Raw genomic sequence first — 27,225 nt, forward strand, 5'->3', positions numbered from 1 at the left:
GGACTTTTCTTCAGAGTCTATTTTGACATACAGAACTTTTTAACTCTCAAAGTTCAATCTTAAATTTAAGTTGCTTATGTTTTTGGTCTTGTATTAATCAGGGTTCTCTAGGGGAACAGAACTGATTATATATATGTGTGTGTGTGTGTATATGCATATATATATATATATATATATATATATATATATATATGCATATATATATATATATGCATATATATATATACACACACACACACATATATGAATGATGTGATTCGGCTATTCTAACACAATAGAAAGTCCAAAAATCCAGTATACGTTCAGTCCACAAGACTGGACATCTCAGTTGGTCTTCAGTATGTGACAGAATTCCAAAGAAGTATAACTCTAATGCCAGTGAAGACATGGACTTGCAGTGAGATTGGGAGCAAGCAGGCAGAGCAAGAAAGCAAGACAGCTTCCTTCCTCCATGTCCTTATACAAGCTGACAGCAGATGTGGCCCAGATTATAAAGGTGGATTTTCCCACCTAAAAGATCTAGATTAAAGCTGCAACTTCCTACTTCAAAGAACCAGATTAGATGTGGGTCTACTTACTTCAAAAGATTTAATTAATGTGCTAGGCCATTTATATTTTAGTTATTTAATTCTGCATGTAGCCAAGTTGACAGCCAAGAATAGCAATCACAAGGCCAAACCACTCCTTGTCGGTATAACACAGAATCATATCTCCTTATGTCATGCTTAATTTCCAAGTGAAAACAATAACCAGATCATAATTATGCCTAACATGATATAACCATCCCTGGTATAACTGTAATTATACATTTAGGATGGGTGGAAATGTCTCTTGAGGAGCATTCTTTTAGTATCTCGAACTTAAATATGATAAACACTGATATAATAATTTATTTTGCATTACAGTATTAAGAAATTGAAGAAAACAATTATCTGTACAAATACATTCTTAACAAAATACAACAGAAACACTCATGTCAATTATTTGGTGGGTATTTACATCCACCTTGCCCTAAAACCCATTCTGTATTTCCTCCAGCAAGCACAACAGGTCTTGGCTTTTTCCCTAGAGAAATAACCTACACTTTCATTCCTGAAGAGTCTGTGCCCTTAATCATCCTGCTTGAATTAGGTTCAATTCCCATTGACTTTTCCCATTGCTACCATTGACATGGTAGCACCAAGAGATGGCCTTAAAGGATGTCCTACACTCCAAACCTAATCTTTCTTATCTCCACTGTGGAGAAGCAGTCCAATTCCTCCTTACTAATCTTATCGATCACCATTCCTCAGACTGTTGCTCCTTCCTTGGCCTGTTCCCTTAAGGGCATCAGAAGCCCAAACTGGCCAGTGGGAACTTTGAGCTTCCAGTTCAATGAAATGTTTATTGTGAAGCAAGAGTACTCCTCCCTCTGGAAACTTCTAGGCCAGCAGAACTTAAGGTCCTGGGAACAAGAAACAGAACATTTCCTAAGAGGTCATTAGGAGAGAAATTGAGTGGAACTATTCACTTTTCCATCTCTTGATTCCTGGACCCCAAAGATCCTGGTTATAAGAGAAATACTGTCATATGTTGGATGCTGATATAAAACATACACCACCTTCTGGTAAACCCTACCCCATCCCTTCAAGTTGTGCCTAATCAGTGCTATAACTGTCTTCAAAAGGCCATTCCAACTTTCTATCAGGCCAGCTGCTTCTGAATGGTGGAGAACATGTAATATCAGTGGATTCCATAATCATGTGGCCCACTGCCACACTTCTCTGGCTGTGAAGTGAGTTCCTTGGTCAAAAGAAGTACTGTATTGAATCCCATATGGTGAATAAGGCATTCTATAAGTACACCAACGGTCTTTTTGGTTGTAGCACTATATGCAAGGAAGGCAAATACATAAGAAGAATAAGCATCTACTCCAGCAAGAACAAAACATTGTCATTTGCACAGAGGAAGTCAAATATAGTGAACTTGTCACCAGGTCATTTGTTGGTCACCTAGGAAACAGAGCCTTATCTAGGGTTCAGTGTTGGTCTCTGCTGTTGGCAGATCTGGCACTCAGCACAGCTGTAGCCAGGTAAGTCCTAGTGAGTGGAAGTCCATATTGTCAAGTTCATGCATAACCCCATCTGTGCCACCTTGGCTACTTTGTTCATGGGTCCACTGGACAATGACAGGAGTGGCTGGGGGAAGAGCGACTGTCCACAGAACGTCATGCTACCTACTTGATTACTGAACTCCCCCTCAGCTGAGTCATCAGTTCCTGATGAGCACTGACATGGAGCCCAGATAACTAGAGACACAAGTATCTGTAAACCCTCCACCCATATGGAGACATCTAGTCACATATTTCTTCCCCAGATGTCTTTCTCAATTTTCTAACTATGGTCTTCCCAAGTCCCTAGTCATCCAGCCAATCCACTGACTACAGCCCCATGTATTAGTGAACAATTACACATCTGGCATTTCTAATTACAAACAAATACATAACCATGTGTGCCACCTGAATCTCTGCCCACTGTGAAGATTTCCCTTCACCAGTGTCTTTTAGGGTTGCCTCAGAAAGGGGCTGTAATGCTGTAGCTGTGCACTTTTGGGTGGTGCCTGCACAGTATGAAGAACCACAGGCTGGCAGGCCCTAGTCTTCTTTTCCTCAGTCAATAGATCATAATACACCATGAGGCTCTAAGTGCACATTTGGCAACAGACAGAATTGTAATGGGAGTAGAAACCATAGGTTTTTGGGCAACTTCATGCAACTTGCTTGTACCTTCATAATCTGGTCAGGCTTAGTCACTTTCACTTGATAATAGACTACTGCTGTGCATGTCCTACTTTATGACTTGGGGTCAGATAACACCTAGCTCCTGACTGCAGCTCAGCTCACATGGTAACTTGATGGCCAGTTATCAAATGTTCAATTTCCACAAAAACCCAATATCAGGCCAAGAACTGTCTTTCGTGGGACAATTTGCACTCATATCTGTGATTCTTCCACTGAGAGGAGCAAGGGCCTGTCCTTGGACGCCATCAGAGCATGGTGACAGTCACCAGGCACAAGGCAGTCAAGTCAGCAACCCAGGGACTATATCTTCCTGGAAGATGTGGACGACACCAGTCTGCAGTGCATGACTGTCAGCAGTTGGAACCTAGTTGGTACGACCCTGGGGGCTTAAGCATTTTGTAGGCAAGATAGACAGACATAAGGAGGGACAAAGAGGCAGAGGTGCCTGAGTGGGAGGCGTTAGAAACCAGGGCTGTTGAAGTCAAGTGAAGGGGAGCAGTGTCTGGCATTGTGACACAGATGTGTAGTCCCAGTCCTCAGGAAGCTGGGGCAGTGGGGAGCATTGAGTGAGGTCACACACAGCAAGAGTCTCTGTCCAAAAAGTAGAGGAAAGGGGGTGGGACTGCTGAGTGGGGTCAGGGTCTGGGATGGAGAACAGGCTCGTAGAGGTGAGTCACAGTTCTCTGGTCACTCTTTCCCAGCATCTGTCCCATCCCCTGACATTTCTGTAGTGGGAACTCTTAAACAACCATTTAAAATCCAGAGTTCCCAAGTGTGATCTGTACCTGTCATGCCTGTCTGCTCATCTCTGCTTGAGCTAAACTCACAGGTTCAACAGGAGGAAAAAGAACAGAGCCTTCTATAATCATCATAGTACTATTAAAAATTAATGTCTAGAATCAGAGAGCCCTGACCCCCTATGAATAAGGGAAGCATACAGAAGAATGCGGTTACGAGAAGCAGAACAAGGTGATACTGCATCTGTATACATACTTTCACAGTGGCCTTATATATGCCTCCTTAACTTCTGAGTTTTCCCAGAGGCCTGCTCTAACACCCTCAGAGCTGAGCTTCTATAATCCTAGAAAAAACAGAAGATACAACAATGCTGGTAATAAGGTGAGATGGCAATGCAGGACCTGCTTCTCTCTGAAAAACACGTGCAGACACAGACATCCTGACTTCTTCATCCTAGCAAGTGGGACAAGCCCTGAAGAGGTAACAGAAAAACAATTTGGGTTACAGAAGAATCTGTAACCATAGAACCAAAACAAGTCAGCCAACTGCTAAAGCATATTACATTTACATTTTCAGGCTACTTCAATAGGTGCAGACTAACAGGCTAATTAATCACCAGTTTACGGGGACAGAACACAACCTAAAGGAAAGGACAAGATAGAAGGACTGATGAACAAATAGGGCATCTAGGTTTTAAAAGGTCCTACCTGTCTCGAAAAACTAAATAAATAAATAAATAAATGGTCCTATCAAAAAATAACACGCATACAACATAAACACTGACTTTAACACTCCTTGCCATTCCTTATATGCATAAGTATAACTCCATACAACTTGGAAAAATGTAAGGTTTAATTGTTCAAAACAAATAACACTGACATAGACAGCCAAAAAATAGAAGTGTGAAGTAAAGATATAAACTGATGCTGCTTGCTAACTGCCATGCTCCAATTAAGACTCTGAGCTCCCTAGAAACAATCAATACAGACCAGCAAATGGAAAAGAGATGAACCTTGGACATCCAGTCCAACCACAGATCTTCAGAAAGTGATGGGCCATATCCATAGACTAGAGATATGTAGCTGAACAATACCCTTGACAGCCAAATCTGGGGCGATTCACATAATGAAATAATAATAGAATACAGCCTAGAGATTCATAAGAGAGTTTACAAACTGCTATGGCTTATTTCTTTTTGGTTTGCTTGTTTTTGAGTCAAGGTCTCAGGCGGGTCTTGAACTTGCAGTCTTCCTGGCTCAGCTTCTTAAGAATGCTGGGATTAAAGGTTTTGCCCCACCAAATACTTAGCTTCCAGTTTTAGATCTCAAGATCTCCAAAAGTCACAGGTTAAAGGTTAAATAGTGCTATTAAGAAGTGATGAATCTTTATGGGACACAGTAAGGTCTTCAAATCACTGAAGGCATGACTCCCAAGGAGACTTGATAGTCAGCTTTACCAAATCAGTACGCTCCAAGTTAAGGAAGAGATTTTAGATCAAAAAGTAAAGTAAGGGGAATGGAGAGATGTCTCTGTGTTCACAAAATACTTATTATTCCTGCAGAGGCAGAGAACCCCTTTTTTTTTGGGGGGGGGGGGGTCCAGAACCAACAAATCAGCTGATAACCATCAGTGCCTTGAGATCCTTCTGATGCCCTCTTCTGGTCTTCTTGGGCATTATAAGCACATGATACAGACATACATATAGGCAAAAACTCATACATATATAAATAATATAATAGAATATTTTTAAAAGGTAGAGGGCAACTGAAAAAGAAACTTAGTGCCGACCTCTAGCTCCCACACTTGTAAAACACACACAGACACACACACACAGACACACACACACAGACACACACACACACACACAGACACACACAGACACACACAGACACACACAGACAGCTGGTAGGGAAAATGAACTACTTCCATTGGAAAGGTAACTAGCAGACAAAGAGAAATGGAAACAGAAAACTACCAAATGGTCTGATCTTGAAGGACCATTGCTTCTGAGGACAATTTAAGGGAAGAGCAACTTTATAATATTTGGTACTAATAAACTAAAAGGTCACCAAATTATGCCTATAATTTGGTCTATTACCTAAACAGATCTGGAGAATACTAACTAGACAAATCACATTAGATAGATTCCATAAAATACCTGGATTGTGCTTCCTAAACCCGCCGCAGTTAGGGAAAACAAAGGCTGGAAATACATAGATTTAAAAAGTAGCAGGACATTAACAAGCAGATGGTTCTGGGATCCAGGCTAGATTTGTTTGATTTGTATTAATAGGAAACTAGCAAAAATTGGGTAATGAACTCAGATTAGATGATATTATAGTAAAATTAATTTCTGATTTTGATTACAACACAATACTTACTCAGAGAATGTCCTTAGTTTTAGAAACATTATAACATTACCTCTAGGAAAAACAATTAAGTATTAAGTATTTTGAAAACTGTAACTAGCAGCTTACATTGATGGTTCAGAATAAAACAAAATATACACTAGAAAATGTAGCCTAACTAACTGTGCCTTTCGATAAAAGGAATAAAAGACACACTGGAATCCTTTGCAGTGTCCACAACTTTGCTGAAAATATGAAATTGCTTTAAAGTGAAAGGCATTAGCTGTTAATGGAGGCACAAACCTGTTATGTCAATACTCAGGAGGCTAAGGCCATAAGGAGAGAGTTCAAGGCCAGGCTGAGTACAGAGTGGCGAAGACAGGAAAGGACAGAGAGGGGACTGAAAGAAGAAGGAAGAAGAGAAAAGGTAAAAGCAAGAGAGCTGAAGAAGGGAAAGATGAAAAATACTTTAAAAGTAAAAAGGGGGAGGGCAGGAAAAATGACTCAGGGGTTTAGGAGTACTTGTTGCTCTTACAGAGGATCCAGGTTCAGTCCCAACACCTACAAAGCACTAAAACCACCTGTAACTCCAGTTCCAAATGATCAACACCCTCCTCTGGCCTCCATGGACATCAGGAATGCATGTGGTATTGCAGAGACACACAGGCAAGTAAAACACTCATATACAGAGGAAGCAGGGAAGAGAGAGAGAAAGAGAGAGAGAGAGAGAGAGAGAGAGAGAGAGAGAGAGAGAGAGAGACCGAGACCAGTGGCCAGTTGAACCTTTCTAAAATAAATCTTCCAGATTGATAACACTTTCTAACTGAAAATCTTTCACTGGTTCATGAAAGAGTAGCTCATCTCCTCAGAAGAGAACTATATGTACATATATAGACCAGTGGGAAAAAAGCCTGATTGAATCTGAGGCATCTGTCACACACAGACACAGAAGGGACCTACAAGGTATCCTGTGCTATCCCACCTCAAATAAAATTCTCTCACTGTTGGGCTGGAAAGATAGGTCACCAGTTAATCACATGTATAGTTCTTGCAGAGGATCTGAGTTTGATTCCCAGCATCCAAGCCAGATAACTCAAACTGCCTATATAATTCCAGTTCCACAGGATCCAATCCCGTCTTTTGGTCTCCTTGGGCACCCTTACTCGGGTGCACATGTCCACACACAAATATAAACATAATCTTTTTAAAAAATTAATAAAGAAGCTGAGCATGGTGGTGCATGGCTTTAATATCAGCACTTGAGAGGCAGAGGAAGGCATATCTCTGAGTTGGAAGTCTACCTGGTCTACAGAGCTAGTACCAGGATGCCTAGAGCTACAAAGAAAAACTCTGTCTGGAAAAAATAAAATAAACAATACCAATAATAAAACAGAAATGAAATAAAATAAAAACAAATATGTCAGAAAAGCCTAACCACCCCCAATAATAATCAAGCACTAGTCCACTTTTTCTATCAACAAACCCTGTAGTAAGCCCAGAGTGAGCGAAGTTCACAGTTAAATAGCTAGTAATGAACTCTAGAGCCCAAGGACAGCTCTCTGTACCTTGACCTTAGTGCCTCCACCAGCACCCGATAGTCACTGTCTTCCACTCATATCTCCTAAGTTTCTTCAGTAAGAAACACAATGAACAGCTTGAGATTGAAATCAAGTCAGGAGAGCAAACTAGGTGTCAAAGTCATGAGAGCAGAAGAGTTCTTAGCCATGCAAGACTATCACCTTATCTCCAAAACAGGCCAGCATCAACTGCCCAGAGAGCAACAAGCTCAAGACAGGCATGAGGAGTGGGAGCAGGGGTGTGGGTTGACCTGATTTACCTGTCTGGGACTTTGTGGTGGCCATGTAGCATTGATTCTGAGGTAGCGACTGTTGGAGGGCCGAGAAGGTTGGTAAAAGCTGCTGTCGTCCACATTCAGAAATGTTTCTGTTGATATCCTCTTTTGGTTCCTTATGGTCTTGAACTTCTCTATGGTCTTTGCTGGCTGCATGCTTCAAAACAAAAACAAGTAATTATAATGACTACAGAAGTAGATGTGACTAGAATAACAGGCATGCAAAAGAAAAAAAAATCAATCCTTTTTCTCATTAATTCCCATTTACTGAAAGACAGGACATTGTAGAGGAAGGCAGGAAGTCCACAAATCTGAAAAGTACAACTATTTTCAAGAACCTAACTCTAGAACCATAGGAGTAGAACACTCAGTCCTACCATTCTCTGCTGGATCAGGTATGAGACAGCTGATTTCACAGTTTAAATGCATCTCTAATAAACAGGTCATTTACTAATTCCTCTGTGCCACAAGAGTGCCATTCCATCCCAGATACCAACTGAGGAGAGAGGGAAGAGGGTAGAGACTCACAAAAACAATTCCTTATTTTTGTAAGTTTTCCTAGGGGTAGGTGATCTAAAATAATATATAGTCTGCACTGCTGAAGAATAGTGACTTAAAGAAGCACTTAGATAAGAAGCACCTTTAACCCCAGCACTAGGGAGGCAGAGGCAAGCAAATCTTTCTGAGTTCAAGGACAGGCTGGTCTACATAGCAAGCTGGGATAGTCAGGGCCTAGAGAAACCCTGTCTTGAAAAAGAACAAAAGAAGCTGTAAACGCAGAGGAGGAAGTCCTGCTAGCATACTGCTGCTATACTGCAGACAGACAGACAGACAGAGGCAAGGCTACATTTCTCCTAGGCTGCCTTGTCTCTTAAAAAGTGCTGTTCAAGGGACAGGGCCATCTCTCAGTCTCCTTAACTTGTCTTTAATCTAGCTTCCAGCAAAGCAGTAACCTGTGATACCAATAACAAACCCCCAGTACTGAACACTGCTGCCCTTACTCCAGACTGCTTTTACTCCACTAAACCTCCCCTCTATCTATGCCTATAAACTCAGATGTTTTGGAGTAAGTTTAAGCAACATAGAATTCACCTTGAACTGAATTGTATAGTGCACAAAAGTAACTGCCTAATAATGTAAGGCATTCAGAGACAAGGCTTTCTTCAGCATACATGGTTTCTGAGAACATATGAAAGAATAAAGTATGACGACAGGTGTGATGGTACAGAACTTTAATCCACCACCCTGGAGGCAGAGGGAGATGAATCTAGGCCAGGGCCTAGTGAGTCCTTAAAGAAGGAGAAGGGCTGGAGAGATGGCTCAGTAGTTAAGAGCTTTGGCTACTCTTACAGAGGACCCTGCTTCAATTTCCAGCAGCCACATGGTAGCTTACAACCATTTCTAACTCCAGTCCAAGGGGAATTAAACACCCTCTTCTGGCCTCTGTGGGTACTGCATGCACACAGTGCACAGACATGTATGCAGGCAAAACATAAACACATAAAATAAAAGGTTTTTTAAGTTTAAATAAAGGTATCTCAATATCCTAGGAGATATTGTGGCATACTCCTTTAATCCCAGCACTGAGGGAGCATAGGCCTGTGTGGTCTACACACTAAGTTCCAGGCCAGTCAGAACTATGTTCAAAGACCCTGTCTCTGATGGGATGGATGGATGGATATACTCAAATAAAAAGTAAAAATAAAAAGGAAGATGTGGAAGGAGACCTCTTACCACATACCATATACAATAGAGAATATACACACACACACAGTCTGTTACCCTCAATCCCCGCCCCCAAACACACACAGACACATCCCCTAATAGCACTAACTTCTCAGGTTTCTACCCACTGGGCAGCAGGCTGAGTTCTCAGACTGATAATTCATTGCAATCAGAACTCAACACTGAATTCTATCATTAACAAGAACCAATCTCCCATATGACATGTCTCCCACTGTCTCCCACTACATAACTAAACTGAATTAGCTAGAACATGTAGGAACAAGCTGCAGAAACAGATCCAGAGAGAAAAGCAGAGAACTACTACAAAAACTCATAAAGCATGTACAATTCAGACAGGAAAGAAGCTGGAGAAACTTTAAAGAACTAGGTTAAGTGAGAAGGTCTTAAAATGACACCAAGAACACAGCCCCAAACATAAAATTGGTCAGCTGAATTCAACTGAAATGACATCAAACTTCAGTTCATCTAAACAAAAAATCAGAGTAAGGTGGGAAGCAACTGTGAAACTAGCAGGCAAGAGACAGAGAAAAGAGCTGCTGCACACCATGGCAATTATACTTTTGGATACTTAACACAGAAATAGGAAAAATTATCTGACAAACACAAGAGCTGTAACTGCCCAAGACTGGAAACATTAACTCAGAAGACAAAAGCAAAAAGATCACTGTTGGAAGTAAGCCAGGTCTGCCTAGTAAGTTCAAGACAAGGTGCCCTGGACACCTAGGAAGGAATGAGGAGAGCAGGACAGGGGACATGAACTGACGTGGATGGGACCGATGCCTCCTAACTGACAAGGAGCCTCATAGGCAGAGAACTCTTACCCAGAAATCCTGGCGCTGAGAATTTATCACAGTGGTACAGGGGTGTCTTTGTCAGGGTTTCTATTCCTGCACAAACATCATGACCAGGATGCAAGTTGGGGAGAAAAGGGCTTAATAGCTTACACTTCCACATTGCTGTTCACCACCAAAGGGAAGTCAGAACTGGAACTTGCACAGGGCAGAGGCCATGGAGGGATGTTTCTTACTGGCTTGCTTCCCCTGGCTTGCTCTGCTTGCTTTCTTATAGAACCCAGGACTACCAGCCCAGGGATGGCACCACCCACATGGGGCCCTCCCCACTTGATCACTAATTTGAGAAAATGCCTTACAGCTGGATCTCATGGAGCCATTTCCTCAAGGGAGGCTCCTTACTCTATGATAACTCCAGCTTGTGTCAAGTTGACACAAAACCAGCCAGTACAATTGACCCCTCATCAACTTAACAAACACATCAATCCTTAAGCCTCAATCCTTACTTTCTTATTTATTCCCAAGATTTAAATAACAAGTCCCACAATCTTCGCAAATTCTTACATATTAAAATTTCAATCCCTCTTTTATTGCACTGCTGCTGCTGTTCTTGGTCATCTCATGGTACTGGCATCTCCAAAGCACTGTTGTCTTCCTCAGTAACTAGGCTTCACCAATAGCCTCTCCATGGTGCCAAGCCTCAACTCCTTTGTATGACCCCTTCAGTCCTGGGCCATCAACTGCAGCTGGGGCTGCACCTTCTTCACCAGTTGTCTTCCATGGCCTCTCACAGTGCTGAGCCTCAGCTGTTCTTCATGACCCCTTCATGCCTTCAAATCCAGTACCACCTGGGTGACTCTTACACATTACCAAGTCCAGCCACAACACAAGGTACAGCCCTGGCTATCTCTGGAACACAGCCTCTGTCCTCTCAGAAAACAGTTTCCAGAAGATTTCACCTCCGTGATGCTGGTCTCTTCTTAATCACTGCCAACTTTGTAGCTCCAGCTAACCAGCATCAATCATCCCAGAAATGTAAAGGTTTTGCTTTAGCAGTTCTGGTATCTTGTTAATCACAGCCGATTCTTCAGCCCCAGCTAACCAAAACCATAGAATCTTCACAATCAAAACAGCAACAGCCTTGCAAGGGGCTTGCCCACTGGGTTGAAAACCAGCACTGAGTGTGTAAAAGGGAGGGAAGGGAAACAAAAAAAAAACGTCTTTTTTTGTTGTTGTTGTTTGTTTTTTGAGACAGGGTTTCTCTGTGTAGTCCTGGCTGTCCTGGAACTCACTCTGTAGACCAGGCTGGCCTCGAACTCAAAGATTCCACCTGCCTCTGCCTCCCAAGTGCTGGGATTAAAGGCGAACAAAAGAAATCTTAAAGCTAATAAAATACTTTATGATAAAAGGGTAAAAGATGTAAACAGAACATGAACAACAGAGAAGAGCCACGTTACATTTTTGAGTTCACGGAAGTTCAAGTCAAATCCTGGCAAGGCACTGACCAGATCACCACCAACAGCAGCAGCACAAATTCTGGCAAGGACACCAGAAACCAGGCAGCTCCAACAATAAAGCTTGCCACCAAGACTGATGACCTAAACTCAATCCCCAAGACTCACATTGTGAAAAGACAGAGCCAAGTCTTGCAAGTTGCCCATGTGACTATGGCACACACGCACTGTGTATGTGCATACTCACGCATGCATAATAAATGAATAAACAAATAAAATATAATTTTGAAACTTTTTAAATGAAAAGACTGGAAAATGCACACATATACATTAATATTATTTTTGAAGCTTCCTGTTAACTTTCTTGGTTTTTTTCCTACTATCATATATTTTAATGTATAACTTTTTGATAGTCTCAGGATTTTTTTTACTATTATTATATTTTAATTATACATAATAACAGGATGCATCATGATACTTTCATATATGTATACAATGTATTCTGAGTATATTTACCCTTCATTATCCTCTCTCTGGTTTTTGTTCTGTTTGTTTGCTTTTTTCTTGTGGCAAAAAAAGCTATGTATCCCTAGCTGTCCTAGAATTCATATCCACCCACCTCTATGTCTCCTGAGTGCTGGAATTACCATTTATCCTCTTTTTGTTTTTTCTTTAAAGTGTATAGTTAATTATATGTAGGTGAATTAGTCGGAATCTGGGTATGTGGAAACCAATGGAGGTACCTGAGACAGCCAGAAACAACTGAATTCATGGAGCTAAAGTTATAGGTGATGTGACCCACTGGATACAGATGCTAGGAACCAATCTAGGGTCCTCTTGATGAGCAACTATAGAAGAAAGGCACAAGATCCTTGTGCTCATAGATACACTTAACACAGGAATGTTAAGCATGCAGAACTGTCTCTTCAAAGAAAGAAATGTATAACCTGTTTTCTACCCAGAAGGCTGGCAACAGATATGGTTAATAGCCTAGTGACTTCTGTGATATCGGTAAAGCCAGCTTGGCTCCCCAGACTACGTTTATCTTGGACTCTTCCTCCCTAGACCTAGACTGCTGTTTCTCTGTCAGTAGAATCTATCTTTATGAGAGATGTTACATATACTTTACAAATGGAGCAGAGGTAGTTCACAGCCTGGTGACCCCTCATGGCAGACAATACAGACTCTTCTATTTATCAAGCTAGCCACGCTGGAAATTTGGGTCCCCAGACCAAGGTGACCTACAGGTGTTCCTTAATGCCTGGTAAGAGGGCAGAACACCTGATGACAGTGTGACTCTATACTGCAAAGCTGTCTGGTGGCAAGCAGCCCCAACCTACACCCAATGCAGTGACCAGCAATACACACATGGCACTTGGGCAATCTGAACCAGTACCAGAAAGATAAGAGACAAGCACTCTTGGAAAAACAACCATCAATTAAAAGCTGCTGCATCCAAATAGAACTTATCTGAGGAATCAGAATCCTTAGAGACTGTGGAAGAATTGTAATATCTCTCTACCCACCCATCCATCATCTTTATGTCTCTCCATCTGTGTGTGTATGGGGCAGGGGGTGTCTGTCTATATGTCAAAGATTAGTAACACTAGATCTTGTTCCCCAATTACTTCTCCACCTGATGTTTTGAGACTCTTTCAACTCAACCTGGAGCTTACTGACTCAACTAGCCAGTGTAACCCAAGTTTCCTTGTTTCCACCACAGTAACACTAGGATTACAAGCATGTGACACTACCCAGTTTTTATGTGAGCGCTGGGGTTCATTCTCACTCAGCCAACACTTTGCTCACTGGGCCACCTCTTTAATCCCATAATCAGTAAACTGTGTGTGGTAAGATGAATATGAGTTGGGCATGGTAGCATAAACCCACAATTTCAGAATTTGGAAGGTAGGGGCAGGAATAATAGGAATTTGAGTCTGAGTCCTGTCCGGGCTAAGTAAGACCATATAAAAACTAAAATACATAACTTTTTTTAAAAAATTAAAAAGACTAACCAGAAATTTGGGGAATAAAAAAAACAAGTATTAAAATTTTAAAACATTAACATAAAGAATACAATATAAACAGTCAAAGAATCAAGCAGGAAGAAGAAAACAAGCAAGGAATCACTATACAAGGACGTAGGAGACATGGTGCTCACACAATGTATTCTGCGGGCAGGAAGTTAACAACCACACATTATACATTACATGTTTCTGGAGTTGGCATCACAAACTCACAGACTGACTGAGTCCTAGGGAAAGATTCCAAGCATGAAGCCCCAAAGGCTACAAAGAAAACAGCAAATGGTCTGCACATGAAAAGCACTAGAAATCACACAGGAATGTGATCCTGAATGTAGAATCCACCCAAGCTAAATCCGAATCAGGAAACAAAATAACAGTACTCCATTCTGAAAGCATACATCAAATACATGCCATGTAAAGCAGACTGAGACAAAGAAGTCCAGCCAGATGAGTATCACAGGGAGGCAGTGCTCATCTTGCTCTCAGTAACCCTGAACAAGACAAGCCTTTCAGAAAGGGCAGAAGAAAACGTAGTTTTCCAAGAGCAGTTCATGCCTTTAATTCCAGTACTCGGAGATAGAGGCGGGCAAATCTGTAAGTATGAAGCCAACCTGGTCCACAGAGCTAGTTTCAAAACAGCCAAAACTACACAGAGAAACCCTGTGTGGGGAAGGGTGTTTTCTGACAGATGACTCATCTTAGAGCAAAGAAAAGCCTTCAGGAAAAGCCTTTTTAAAAGGCTGATGTGAGCATAGGCTTTTGTAGTAGGATCTGATGATTTTTTTTTAATTTCCTCAGTTTCTGTTGTTATATCTCCCTTTTCATTTCTGATTTTGTTAATTTGGATACTGTCTCTGCGCCCTCTGATTAGTCTGGCTAAGGATTTATCTATCCTGTTGAGTTTCACAAAGAACCAGTTCCTTGTTGGGAGCTGACTCCTAGCAGAAAGCGGCTCTCTTCTTTGTAGCCATCTCAGGCCATACACCCTGACAAGAGACTTGTTTTTCTACAGCTCACAACAGCTCAGCACACTCTAATAAACATCTTGTTTTTTCTCACATATCTTGTTTTGTTGTTTAGTACCCCTAGCTGCAAGGCGCATGTTGTAAAGTGTCTTCAGCTGTGTTCCCCTGCTTGTGCTTATAAATACCCAGGATTTCCTTTCAATAAACGTGACTTGAACAGACTCTCTGTCTTGTCTCCATTCTTTGTATCTCTTGCCCCTCCATCCCCACTCTCTCTCTCTTGCTAGACCCCACTGACTGACCCGAACGGACAGATCAGTTCGTGGTTTTGTTGATTCTTTGTTCTTTTTGTTTCTACTTGGTTTACTTCAGCCCTGAGTTTGATTATTTCCTGCCGTTTACTCTTGAGTGTATTTGCTTCTTATTGTTCTAGAGCTTTCAGATGCGCTGTCAAGCTGCTAGTGTATGCTCTCTCTCTCTTTTTGGAGGCACTTGGAGCTATGAATTTGCCTCTTAGTACTGCTTTCATTGTGTCCCTTAAGTTTCAGTATGTTGTACCTTCATTTTCATTAAATTCTAAGAAATCTTTAATTTCTTTATTTCTTCCTTGACCAAGTTATCATTGAGTAGGGCCTTGTTCAGCTTCCATGTGTATGGAGGCTTTCTGTTGTTTTTGTTGTTATTGAAGACCAGTCTTAGCCCGTGGTGATGTTATAGGAAGCATGGGATTATTTCAATCTTCTTGTATCTGATAAAAAAAACTGCATGGTATTGGTACAAAAACAGGCAGGAAGATCAGTGAAATAGAACTGAAGACCCAGAAATGAACCCACACACCTATGGTCACTTGATCTTTGACAAAGGAGCTAAAACCATCCAGTGGAAAAGAAGGACAGCATTTTCAACAAATGGTTCTGGTTCAACTGGCAGTCAGCATGTAGAAGAATGCAAATCGATCCATTCTTATCTCCTTGTACAAACTCAAGTCCAAATGGATTAAGGATCTCCACATAAAACCAGATACACTGAAAATAATAGAAGAGAAAGTGGGGAACAGTCTCAAACACATGGGCACAGGGGGAAATTTCCTGAACAGAACATCAATGGCTTATGCTCTAAGATCAACAATAGACAAACTGAAACTCATAAAATTGCAAAGCTTCTGTAAGGCAAAGGACACTGTCAATAGGACAAAATGGCAACCAACAGATTGGGAAAAGATCTTTACCAATCCTACATCCGACAGAGGGCTAATAGCCAATATATACAAAGACTCAAGAAATTAGATTCTAGAGAACCAAATAACCCTATTAAAAAATGGGATACAGAGCTAAACAAAGAATTCTCAACTGAGGAATATCAAATGGCCAAGAAGCACCTAAAGAAATGTTCAACATCCTTAGTCATCAGGGAAATGCAAATCAAAACAACCCTGGGATTACACCTCACCCTAGTCAGAATGGCTAAGATCAAAAACTCAGATGACAGCACATGTTGGAGAGGATGTGGAGAAAAAGGAACACTCCTCCGTTGTTGGTGGGATTGCAAGCTGGTACAACCACTCTGGAAATCAGTCTGGTGGTTCCTCAAAAAACTGGGACATACCTGAGGACCTAGCTATACCACTCCTGGGCATATACCCAGAAGATGCTCCAACATATAACAAGGACACATACTCCATAGCAGCCTTATTTACAATAGTCAGAAGCTGGAAAGAACCCAGATGTCCTTCAACCGAGGAATGGATACAGAAAATGTGGTACATTTACACAATGGTGTACTACTCAGCTATTAAAAACAATGACTTCATGAAATTCTTACGCAAATGGATAGAACTAGAAAATATCATCCTGAGTGAGGTAACCCAGTCACAAAAGAATAGACATGGTATGCACTGACTGATAAGTGGATTATTTGCCCAAAAGCTGGGAATACCCAAGACACAATTCACAGGCCACATGTAGCTCAAGAAGGAAGACCAAAGTGTGGATGCTTCAGTCCTTCTTAGAAAGGGGAACAAAATACTCACAGGAGGAAATACAGGGACAATTTGTGGAGCAGAGACTGAAGAAAAGGCCATCCAGAGACCTTGGGATCCATCCCACCTTGGGATCCATCCCATATACAGTCACTAAACTCAAACACTATTGTAGATGCCAAGAAGTGCTTTACTGACAGGAGCCTGATATAGCTGTCTCCTGAGAGGCTCTACCTGAGCCTGACAAATACAGAGTGGGATGCTCGAAGCCAGCCATAAAACTGAGCATGGGGTTCGCAATGGAGGAGTTAGAGAAAGAACTGAAGGAGCTGAAGGGGTTTGCAACCCCCTAGGAAAAACAACAATATCAACCAACCAGACCCCCAGAGCTCCCAGGTACTAAACCACTAACCAAGGAGCACACATGGAAGGACACACGGCTCCAGCCACGTAAGTAGCAAAGGATGGCCTTGTCGGGCATCAATGGAGGGAGAGGCCCTCAATCCTGTGAAGGCTTGGTGCCCCAGTGGAGGGGAATGCCAGGGTGGGGAGGCAGGAGTGGGTGGGTGGGGAAAGCACCCTTATAGAAGCAGGGGGAGGGGATGGGATAGGGAGTTTGAGGGCGGCACCAGAAAAGGGGAGAGCATTTGAAATGTAAATAAACAAAATATCCAATAATAAAAAGGCCTGATGCAGCATTTGGCTTTGCTGTTCATATGTTAAACACCTGCCTATGGTGACTACTGCCATTAACTAGCTTTCCCTTTGCTGAATTCAAGTCTGTTTGTTTCCATTAATGCAAAGTAGGAGAAAGAAAAGAAGACAAAATTACCAGGCCCAGGATGGACTTCGGCATGGTCTTGCGTGCCCTGTGAACCCTGACGTCAGTGCCCGAGGCTGTAGGCTTTCTGTCCTCTGTGTCTGCACTCCCTTCCCCAGGCACAGTGGGTGCTGTGGTTGGTGTCTGAGGAAGTGCACTTGGAGTCCTGCATTTACTGGCTCCTCCAGGAAGAGTTTTTGCGGCATGACCAGGAAGCGAGGAAGTCAGAGTGTTGGGAGTCCTCAAAGGCTGCCCCTGCAGGGCTGGTTTATTTAAGAAATATCCATTGCTGCCAATGACAGATGTCTGCATGAAGTTGTCAGCTGTGACATGGTTTTGCTTCCCCACTTCTGTGTCTCTTTCTGAAACCCCATTTTCCGCCACCCAAGATACTCTGTTGGTACCTTCCTGTGGGCTAGCTCTTGTGTTCTCCTGAGTATGTTTGGGTGCGTTTGGATGGCTGGTATCGCCACGCTTTTCACAAGACCCATTTGTTTCTCCATCTGCAGCCATGGGAGTCTCTCCTGCTTGTTTCTCTGTGGAACCTTCATCAGCAGCCATAGGTGTATCTGTGTACAGAGAAAGGAGCATCACAGCTTCTGAGACCCATCAATCCACATAACTATCACCATAAATTATAATTTCTTTAGCTGGCACACATAGAGCTGTCTATAGTTCTGGCATGTAACTCAACGGGAAAACTCTTGCATGTCCAACATGTGCAAGGCCCTGGGTTCAATTCTCAACACAAAAAAAGAAAGAAAAAGAAAACCTTATGCCTGTCTACAAAAATCATTTGTCTCATATAAAATCCAACATTCTGATCAATTAATGAAATTTTATTTTTTAAAAAATATTAACTTTTGGTTAAATTTGAAGATTCAGCCTATTTAAAAAAGCTTGTAGGGGGCTGGAGGTTAAGAGTAGTGGTTGCTCTTCCAGAGGTCCTGAGTTCAATTCCCAGCAACCACATGGTAGCTCACAACCATCTGTAATGGAATCATATGCCCTCTTCTGGCATGCAGGTGTACATGCAGCTAGAGTACTCATACATAAAATTAAAAAATAAAAAAAAATTTTTAAAAAAGCTAGGTTTGAAACTAGATATGAAAAAAGGCCCAAAGTCAGTTGGCAAGGTAAAGGGCTTAACAGAAAACATACATGTGACGAGGACAGTTTTCTACACTGGCCTACCCAAACAGACCTACAGAGGCTGGGAACCTACTATGTGAAGATTACCGTATGATAAAACTAACAGCACATCAGAGAGAACACAAGATGAAGATGCCAAAGACATACACAGACTAAGAATCTATGCAAAGGAGAAAAAATTAAAAAGAAAATGAGCTGATACTTACGGAATAGTAAAGCAGTGTTACATATGTGAAGGAAAACTCTCTGTGTGTGTGTGTGTGTGTGTGTGTGTGTGTGTGTGTACAAAAAAAAGAAAGAAAAGAAAAAAGGATGTAAGGAAGAAAGAAAACAGAGTGGAGGGAAGAGAAGGGAGAAAAAAAAAAAATATATATATATATAAAATAGATTTGAGGAAAAATTACATATTGCATATTTTTTAAAAAGACAAATGCAGATACACATTTCAGATTAAACCATCAGCAAGACAAAAAGCAATAGAGCATCATATTTAAACTGCTCGAGGGAAAAAAATTACTAATTTAGGATTACTACATATAATGTCCTTCAAATGTGCCAGTCAGACAACAAGGCTGAGAAGATTAATCACTGTGTTGATGAGTTTTAACCATCAACTTGGCACAACCTAGAATCACATGACAAAGAGTCTTAAATAAGGAATTATCTAGGTCAGGTTGGCCTATGGACAGGTCTTAATTGTAAATTGATACAGAAAACCTAGCCCACATAGCACCATCCAGACTGGGCCCTGGACTACATTAGAGTGCAGAAAGCCAACTAAGAGCAAACAAGCAGGGAGACACATGTTTATTTCTCTCTGTTCTTGGTTATCGATGGCTATGACCAGCTGCTTGAGCTCCTGCCCTGCCTTCTGAAAAATGGTACTCGATAACGTGGAATTTCAGCTCTTTCTCCCTTAAGCTGCTTTTTGTTAGTGTGTTTTATTCCAGGAACAGAAATAAGACAGACACTATAGAACAGGTTAGTCACCACTAAAGTCACTACTGTACAAGACAAGCTCACTAACCAGGTATGAGACAAACCTATCATGCAAATCTAAAACAGAGGGGTGTGTGTGTGTGCGCACATGTACACGTGTGTCTGTGTGTGCTCGTGTGTGTGTGTGTGTGTGACGCACATGTACATGCATGTGTCTGTTCAGGAATGGGAGGGATTAAAAATTATACTGTAACCCTAGATGAATTCTAAGAAAGTGAAAAGGCTGGGAGAGATCATGGGGGGAGTGCATGCAGCAAAGCCCCTCTTCTGTCAGGTGAATTGGCCCTTACCTTCCCTTAGCAGCTCAGTTTTCATGCAGCAATCCTGCTTGGTCTCTTGCCTGGCCAGAACTGCCTGCTGGAGGAGGAGGGAAAAAAAGACAATGGGCATCAACTAGGATACATCAGGGCATCTTCAAATCAAACCAATTACAAAAGTTCTCCTCCTTCCACATAGGGTTTACCAGCCCACCATTAGCCCAATCCCCTCCAGGAAGAGCACTGATGTTCAGAAAACAGTCCCCAGGAGAATATGCCTAGTCTGCCAGCTCTGAACAACACTCCTGTTTGTTTGGTTGTAATTTTGTTTTTTGAGAGTTTCTCTGTGTAAGATTCCTGGCTTTCCTGGAACTCACTCAGTAGACAAGGCTGCCCTCAAACTCAGAGAGATGGGATTAAAAGCACATACCATCCCCACCCCCACATCTGAACAGCATTCTTAAGAATGTGTTTATATCCTTCTTCCATAGTTAGAAATTTGAAATGCTTTGGCTCTATTGCAGCAATTTACTTTGATATGCATCTGTTAATCTGTTTCATTTACCTTAAAATTCGTTTTGTTAATGCTGTTTAAATATGTCAAGTGTTTGACACCTATTTAAAAAGTTACAGAAAGAGTGAGGTTGAAGAGATACTCAATGGTTAAGAGCAATGCTGCTCTCCCAGAGAACCGGAATTCAGTTCTTAGTACCCCATGAGGTAGTATATAACCGCTCTAAGTCCAACTCCAGCAGAGCCAATGTCCTCTTCTGGACACCTCTTCTGGACAAGAATAATACAACAGTACACCACCATACACATATATACATAATTTAAAAATAACAGGTCCGGCGAAGTAGCACGAACTTTTAATCCCAGCAATCAAGAGGGCAGAACTCTGTGTGTTCAAGGCCACCCTGATAGATTTTATATATATATATATAGTTCCAGGCCAGCCAGAGTTACACAGTGAAAACCGATGATGATGATGGTGATGATGGTGGTGACAATGATGATATTACAGAAATGGGTAACTAAGAAAATTCAATTAGACATTTAAGTCACTGTATTGGTCCATGTGGAGGAATATATTATAGTTCCAAGGCCTTGAACACCAAACTCCCACATTCTTCCTGAAGCTACAAAAGACGTTCAACTTGTAGAACCTAAAGATATGATCCCCACCATACTTCTGATAACCTCTGGAGGAATATTTTCTCCAAAGACTACCTAAAAGCTTTCTTAGAACAATCATAATGAACCTTCTGCTCACTGCTAATACTACTTTACCTGAGCTCCCAAGAAGAGGGTCATGCTCTTCTCTGCACCTGAAATCTATATTACACAAGCATCTTAAAAAAAAAAAAAAACAAAAAAACCCAAAAAAAACAAAAAAAAACAAACCTAGTCCTAGTCCTAATATTCTTCCCCCTAGAAACAAGCATCTGTCATGCCTAGTACTTCCCAAACACTCCTCTTGACAGAACTGGTTAGCCTCATTATACCCACCAGAGAAACATAGGCTATCCCCACTTAAAGAAAGGTGCAGGAGGACATCACTTTCCCCATCCAATCCTAGGCTAGACCACACCTCTTCCAAGAAGGACCAACGGGTGATTTACAGTATAGTCTTAGTCTAGGACCAGGACTTTTAGGTGTTTGTACAGACACTCAGGGAGGGGTCCTGTTGGAACTCACAGTTCTTATTGCTAGCCTACAGGGAAACCAAAGAATGCTTACAGCTATCTTTGCCAATACTTGGAGTGAAGGTCAATCAGGACCACTAAGAGCATTATCTAGTCCCAGACACATGAGAAATCTCAGTGGATGTATATAGGCCCTGTTCCACACCCATCAAATACAACTTGGAGTTCTGAGAGCAGACCAATTAAATGTGGTTTTCCATCTTTACAGACTGGGCAACAGTGACAGCACATACAAAAGCAAGCATGTGAAACAAACCTCTGAGGCAAAATCATCTGCAGCACCTCTTCAGAAAAAGCTCACCACCCCCTTGTGATAGTTAACATGGATTATTAACTAGACAGCTTGGACATGTCTATAAGCGATTTTCTAGATTAGGTTAATTGAGGTGGTGTAGACTCACCAGAGAAGAGAGCCTAAACGTGGGATTGTTCACACTGGGTTAGTGTCAGAACACAGTCCAAGAATGGAATTATACAAAGGGAATTTTGAGTGCTTGTGAGAAAATTTCAAGGAAAAAAAAAGACAAAAGCCTTATGAATGACCTCAGTTTCTTCGGAAAACACAGAATTGTTCTTGGAATGTGCTTTCATGCCCTCCCAATTGTAACAGATAAGAGTGAGTTTACTTTAAATTATTCATTACAACTAGCTAGTATTGTTTGTTTGTATGCCTCTGCCAGGAAACCCTGCTACTTAAGATCAAAGTCTACATGTCCAGATAGCTCCTCTGAGCTCAGCACAAAATAGAGATCTCCCTTCTCCATCCCGGATTCCCCTTTTCTGTCCTTATCTGGGAAGTCAGACCCCCAAGGTCACAGAGTCCTTGGCAAACCGACAAATTCAACTTCCTCCCCCTTAAGAACCCACACAGCAAGTACCTGGATTCCTGGAATGCCTCTCCCTGCAAATAAGGCATTCATAGTACTTTAAGCTCTAGCCAATGATTTACATTCACCTGAAAACTCCTTCCCACTCTCCAATATTCATACATAGCCCTTGTTTACCATGAGTAAAGTGTATCCCCACAAGGTGTTCCACTGAACATTGTTGGAAAAGGCTTTCATCTAAAAGAGCTATGACAACCCTGACCCTTCACTCCCCACCCCTTACTCACTCCCAGCTAGACTGGGATCCTACATACCCCACCAAGACCCAACCCAATCTAGACTCCAATTCATTATTCCAGAGTGCCCGGACACCCTGAGTTAAAGAGCAGAACCCGGAACAGCAGCTGGTGCCCAACAAAAACATACACATGCCTCTATGAAAAACCGTTATACCTCATTTTTTTGTTGTTGTTGTTTTTGCCATATACACCTCAGAGTATCAATTGCCTGGTCTTCTGAGTAAAGCTGGCTACTGCATTTAGTTCTCTTCATTTTTAAGCTTCACTCTCCCAGGTCCCACTTCCAGGAGAGCAGTAAACAGGATGGCCTGTGAAGAGCCATCTTTGTTAACAGATATGGGAAGACCTAACCCAATGTGGGTGGCACCATTCTTTAGGTAGGGGTCCTATACTGTTTAAGAGTAGAAAAACAGAGCTTAGTGGTAACAAGCATGCATGTATACATTCATTTCTTTCTACTTTTGAATGTAAATGTGATATGAATACCAACCCTTTCTCTTCTAAGGAGCTTTTTTGCCATGAAATTTTATTACGGCAACAGAAATGAAACTAGAACAGATGGGAAGGCAGGATTACATGAGGTGAAATCCTGGGCTAAATACAAAGAAAAAAAGCAGACCACCTGCATGTATCTCTCTGCTTTCTGACTGACTTCAGTATGACCAGCTACCCCTGTCCCTATCCACCTTCCTTACTATGACAGACTGTCTCCTCAAACTGTGGTCAAAACAAAGTCTCAGTTCCTTAAGTTGTTCTTGTCAGGTATTTTGTCCTAACAGCAAACAAATAACTAATTATAACCCTGTTCCTGCTGCAGGAAAAGAAGCAAAGATAATATCTTGGCAAACACAGCCATGTCCAGTTGGCTCCTTTACCAATCTGGTTCCCTGAGACAGCAATGGTCTTATACCTCTAGTATGTCCACAGTAATGAGTAGAAAGGAGAAAGAGTTGGCAGGGATTTCCCAAGAGTCAGCAGAGGTATCCTGCAAGACTCTACCTCAACTTGCATATCTGCTCCCCAGGAGACTGAGCTGATGGCACTCTAGGAACACACCGATACAGAATCAGCACTAAGAGGTCAAGATTATGGTATGGATATGAAAGCACCCTGTTCTAAAGGACTCGTAAAAATCTGGTCTCTCATTTGTGGGTTAGTGAGACACAATAAAATCAGAAGGGCATGATAAAAACAGATACTGCTGAAGAATGCAAACATATCACAAGAACTTAGCAATCAATACCTGAAAAGCTCAAAAGAGGTGGATTATAACCCTCTAACAATACTACTTAATGTGTAACAAGCAAATGCGGAAAAACTACTTCATACTAGAATGCCAAACAGTTATTACAAAAAGAAGATGGGAGTTAAAAATCACCACTTTACAACACATTCGAAGTCACCATTTTACCATACTGCCTCAGATTTGATGCATTCATGAATACTAAACCTACTGAATTAAAGTTTGTTTTTTAAAAACATATAACTATGGTATATATACATCAGGTATAGTGAGTGGTCTACACCTGTAATTTCAACATTTAAAAAAGGTAAAAATTATTATGAGTTCAAGTACAACTTGTGCTCATAGCAAGACTCTATTTCTGACTCATATACTCATTCCCTCCCCCTCCCTCCCTCCCTCCCTCCCTCTCCCTCCCTGTTCCTTGGACCCTGTCACAAACTGAATCATGGGCTGGGACTTTCCACAGGTACTCTCCAATAACCCTCCTTCACTCCCCCTGGGTTGTGGTTTTCCCCCTAAGTTGTGGATTTTGGCTTTAAATTCCCTGTCTCCAAAGCCCTCTGCGTGGGTCATGGGTCTTGACCTCAGTATACTGATCAAAATATACCTCTTGCTGTTGCATCAAGTTCGGTGTCTTGTGAGTTATTGGGTGGCCATGAATTCCTGAGGCTTGGGTGAGGTCCTCCCTTCGTGAGGGCCTTACAATGTAACCTGCCTTGTCAACAGTCCACAGGAGACAAGGATTCAACATTATCTAGAAAAACAGTTCCTATGCTAGTCGTTTTTTGTTTTTTTTTTTAATCAAAGATGAGTAGCCCATCAAAAGGCTACGGTTCTATAAAACTTTACCCATCCTGTGAAACTCTTATTAAGAAATGTTTCTTATGCTTGCACACCCAACCCCCATAAAAGATATTGCCAAGTCTTGCATGGCTGAAGAAGGGACAGTGTGACACAGTTCCCGCCCCTGGAGCAGAGCCAGCAGAGTATAGGCCTCCATGAGTGTTGATGGTTCTAGGCATAAGGCTTGTTTGTATAATAATGTATATATTTTCACGTACTTCCTTCAGGGGAATGCTCTCCCTGTTAATGACTCCATGATAATTAGAAACGGCAAGAATGTGTTCCTCAGCAAAATGGTAAACACTGTGACCTTCAGGACAGCCCTTAAGGCTACAGGAAAGAACTCTGAAAACATGAGTTCAAAAAATATATAATTTCTCAACTATGCAAAATATAAGAATGCAACATGATTGTATGAGGGATTTCATAGACCTAAAAGAACAGAGAAAGATATTAAAGAGAAAGATAACGAGATATAGGGAATAATGATCTCAGGGCAAGATCCCACCCAGCTAAGTTTATTGTTTGTGCTTACAAAGGCCTGCAGATTCCTGAGCTCAAGATCAGCCTGGGACAGAGTGAGTTTAGGTCCAGGTGTGGTAGGAATGGTAATCTTATCTCAGGACAAGATCTCACCCAGCTACACTTATTGTTTGAGCTTAGAGAGGCAGGCAGATCTTTCAGTACATTTGCTATGATTAAAAAAAAAAAAAAAAAAGTACTTGCTGTCTCTAAGAATCAAGGGGCTAAGGTCCTAAAACGCTTATTCATGAAATAATCAAAAGGGAACCTGGGATAATGACTGAATTGATATGTAAATAAAAGACTGGGCTTTGGTCTGCAAGAGCTGAGCTATCTAGAGAGCCAGCTCCAGCAGAACACAGGCTGCTAGCTTGATTGCTTCGATTGCTTCAATTGCATTCTTTGAGTCATTCTTTCACAGCTCCCAAACACCCACTTCCTAAGGAACCCCTCTCTGAGCCAAAGCTAGCCCTTCCACTATTGAAATTTGGTTCTATCATGCCACTTCCTAGACTGCTTAATTATGCATATCTTTTGCTTTCTTAAACTTCACATTCATGTTAGGAGGCTGGGTTACTGGATCTCTTTGTCCCTCTTCCCAATGTGGCCACGATCAATCTTTTTTTTTTTTTTTTTTTTTTTTTTGGTTTGTTTTTCACTACTAACTTGGCTCCTCTAAGAAGGATGGACAAATCTAGCTTACTGGGGCTGTGCTGAGTAATCTTTAGTACATTGAACGAAGGCTCTCTCTGTATACTCAATTATTAATTCTGTACCAGCGGAGAGCTATATGACCCATCACCGAGTTTCCTATTTTGTAAACATTCACTTTCTTCACTTGCTGACTGGCTTAGCTAAAATAGGAAGGTAGATCACAACTTTTGGGCAAAGGGTCTCTGGGAGAAGAACTGGGAGGTGCGAGATTCCCCAGCAGGACAGGTCAGATGTGAACAAGATCAGAGAGGTAAAGAACTAGCCACGTGGTCTGACACAGGGCTAAAATAGGATAATTTGGATTGAGCTAGCTGAGGGTCTACCCAGCTAAAGGCCTAAGCTAATAATAAGTATTAATACGTCTCTATGAATCCCACTATAGGGCTGCCAGGGGCACAGACTCTAACCCTAACTCCAGTAATAATCCCACAACCAGCTGTATCCCAAGGGCAAATCCCTCTGGCCCTAGAAGTTCCTGCTCTGTAATCCAGAGATCAACCTGAAAACTATAACTCAGCACACGGGTTCAAAATTATGATGTTCCAAAGAACAACTCTGAGCATGGACTAGGGCTTCCCAGAAAGCACATATAAGGCTACAGGCCACTCTCCATCTTCCAGCCTTGGGTCCTAGCAGACAGGACCCTCTAAAGCTCTATCCCACCCGTCATATAGAATTTCCCACCTTCCACTTGAAGCTGTCACCACATCTGATTCCCTAACTTAAAGATCATACAACTGCAGAGAAGGCTAACTATAACTGCTGCACAGGGTTTATGGTTAAAAAAAAAAAAAAAATCTAAGCCAGGGCTGGAAAGATGGCTCAGCAGTTAAGAGAATTGACTGCTCTTCCAGAGGTCCTGAGTTCAATTCCCAGCAACCACATGGTGGCTCACAGCCATCTATAATGGGATCTGATACTCTCTTCTGGTGTGTCTGAAGACAGCTACGGTGTACTCATATACATTAAATAAATAAATAAATAAATAAATAAATAAATAAATAATTTTAAAAAAAACCTTTCTCCTATTTAAAAAAAGATCAAGAAATAGGATTCCTTATCAGACAAAGCTGGAAGATAAAAGTGGCTGAATAAATCTCCTATGAAAGGCAGAAAGAGAAAAACTGAAGAAAATATTTCTGCAAGTAATTGATACCCTTTG

General features: G+C 41.6%; 1 protein-coding gene across 8 annotated transcripts in view; it reads right to left on the reverse strand.

The window, feature by feature from the left end:
* Ehmt1 (euchromatic histone lysine methyltransferase 1) overlaps positions 1 to 27,225 on the reverse strand; it is a 137,378-nt gene that overhangs the window by 80,987 nt on the left and 29,166 nt on the right. For 7 of the 8 annotated variants that reach the window (XM_034505488.2, XM_034505490.2, XM_034505487.2 and 4 more), the window contains exons 2-4: positions 19,940 to 20,006; positions 17,511 to 18,067; positions 7,703 to 7,874 (exon numbers count right to left, since the gene is read on the reverse strand). In XM_034505488.2, the coding sequence (XP_034361379.2) occupies positions 7,703 to 7,874; positions 17,511 to 18,067; positions 19,940 to 20,006 (796 nt within the window). The remainder of the gene's footprint in view (positions 1 to 7,702; positions 7,875 to 17,510; positions 18,068 to 19,939; positions 20,007 to 27,225) is intronic. The other variant, XM_076937507.1, reaches the window with a different exon arrangement.

Source organism: Arvicanthis niloticus, chromosome 6 (assembly GCF_011762505.2).
Source record: "Arvicanthis niloticus isolate mArvNil1 chromosome 6, mArvNil1.pat.X, whole genome shotgun sequence".
NCBI lineage: Eukaryota > Metazoa > Chordata > Mammalia > Rodentia > Muridae > Arvicanthis > Arvicanthis niloticus.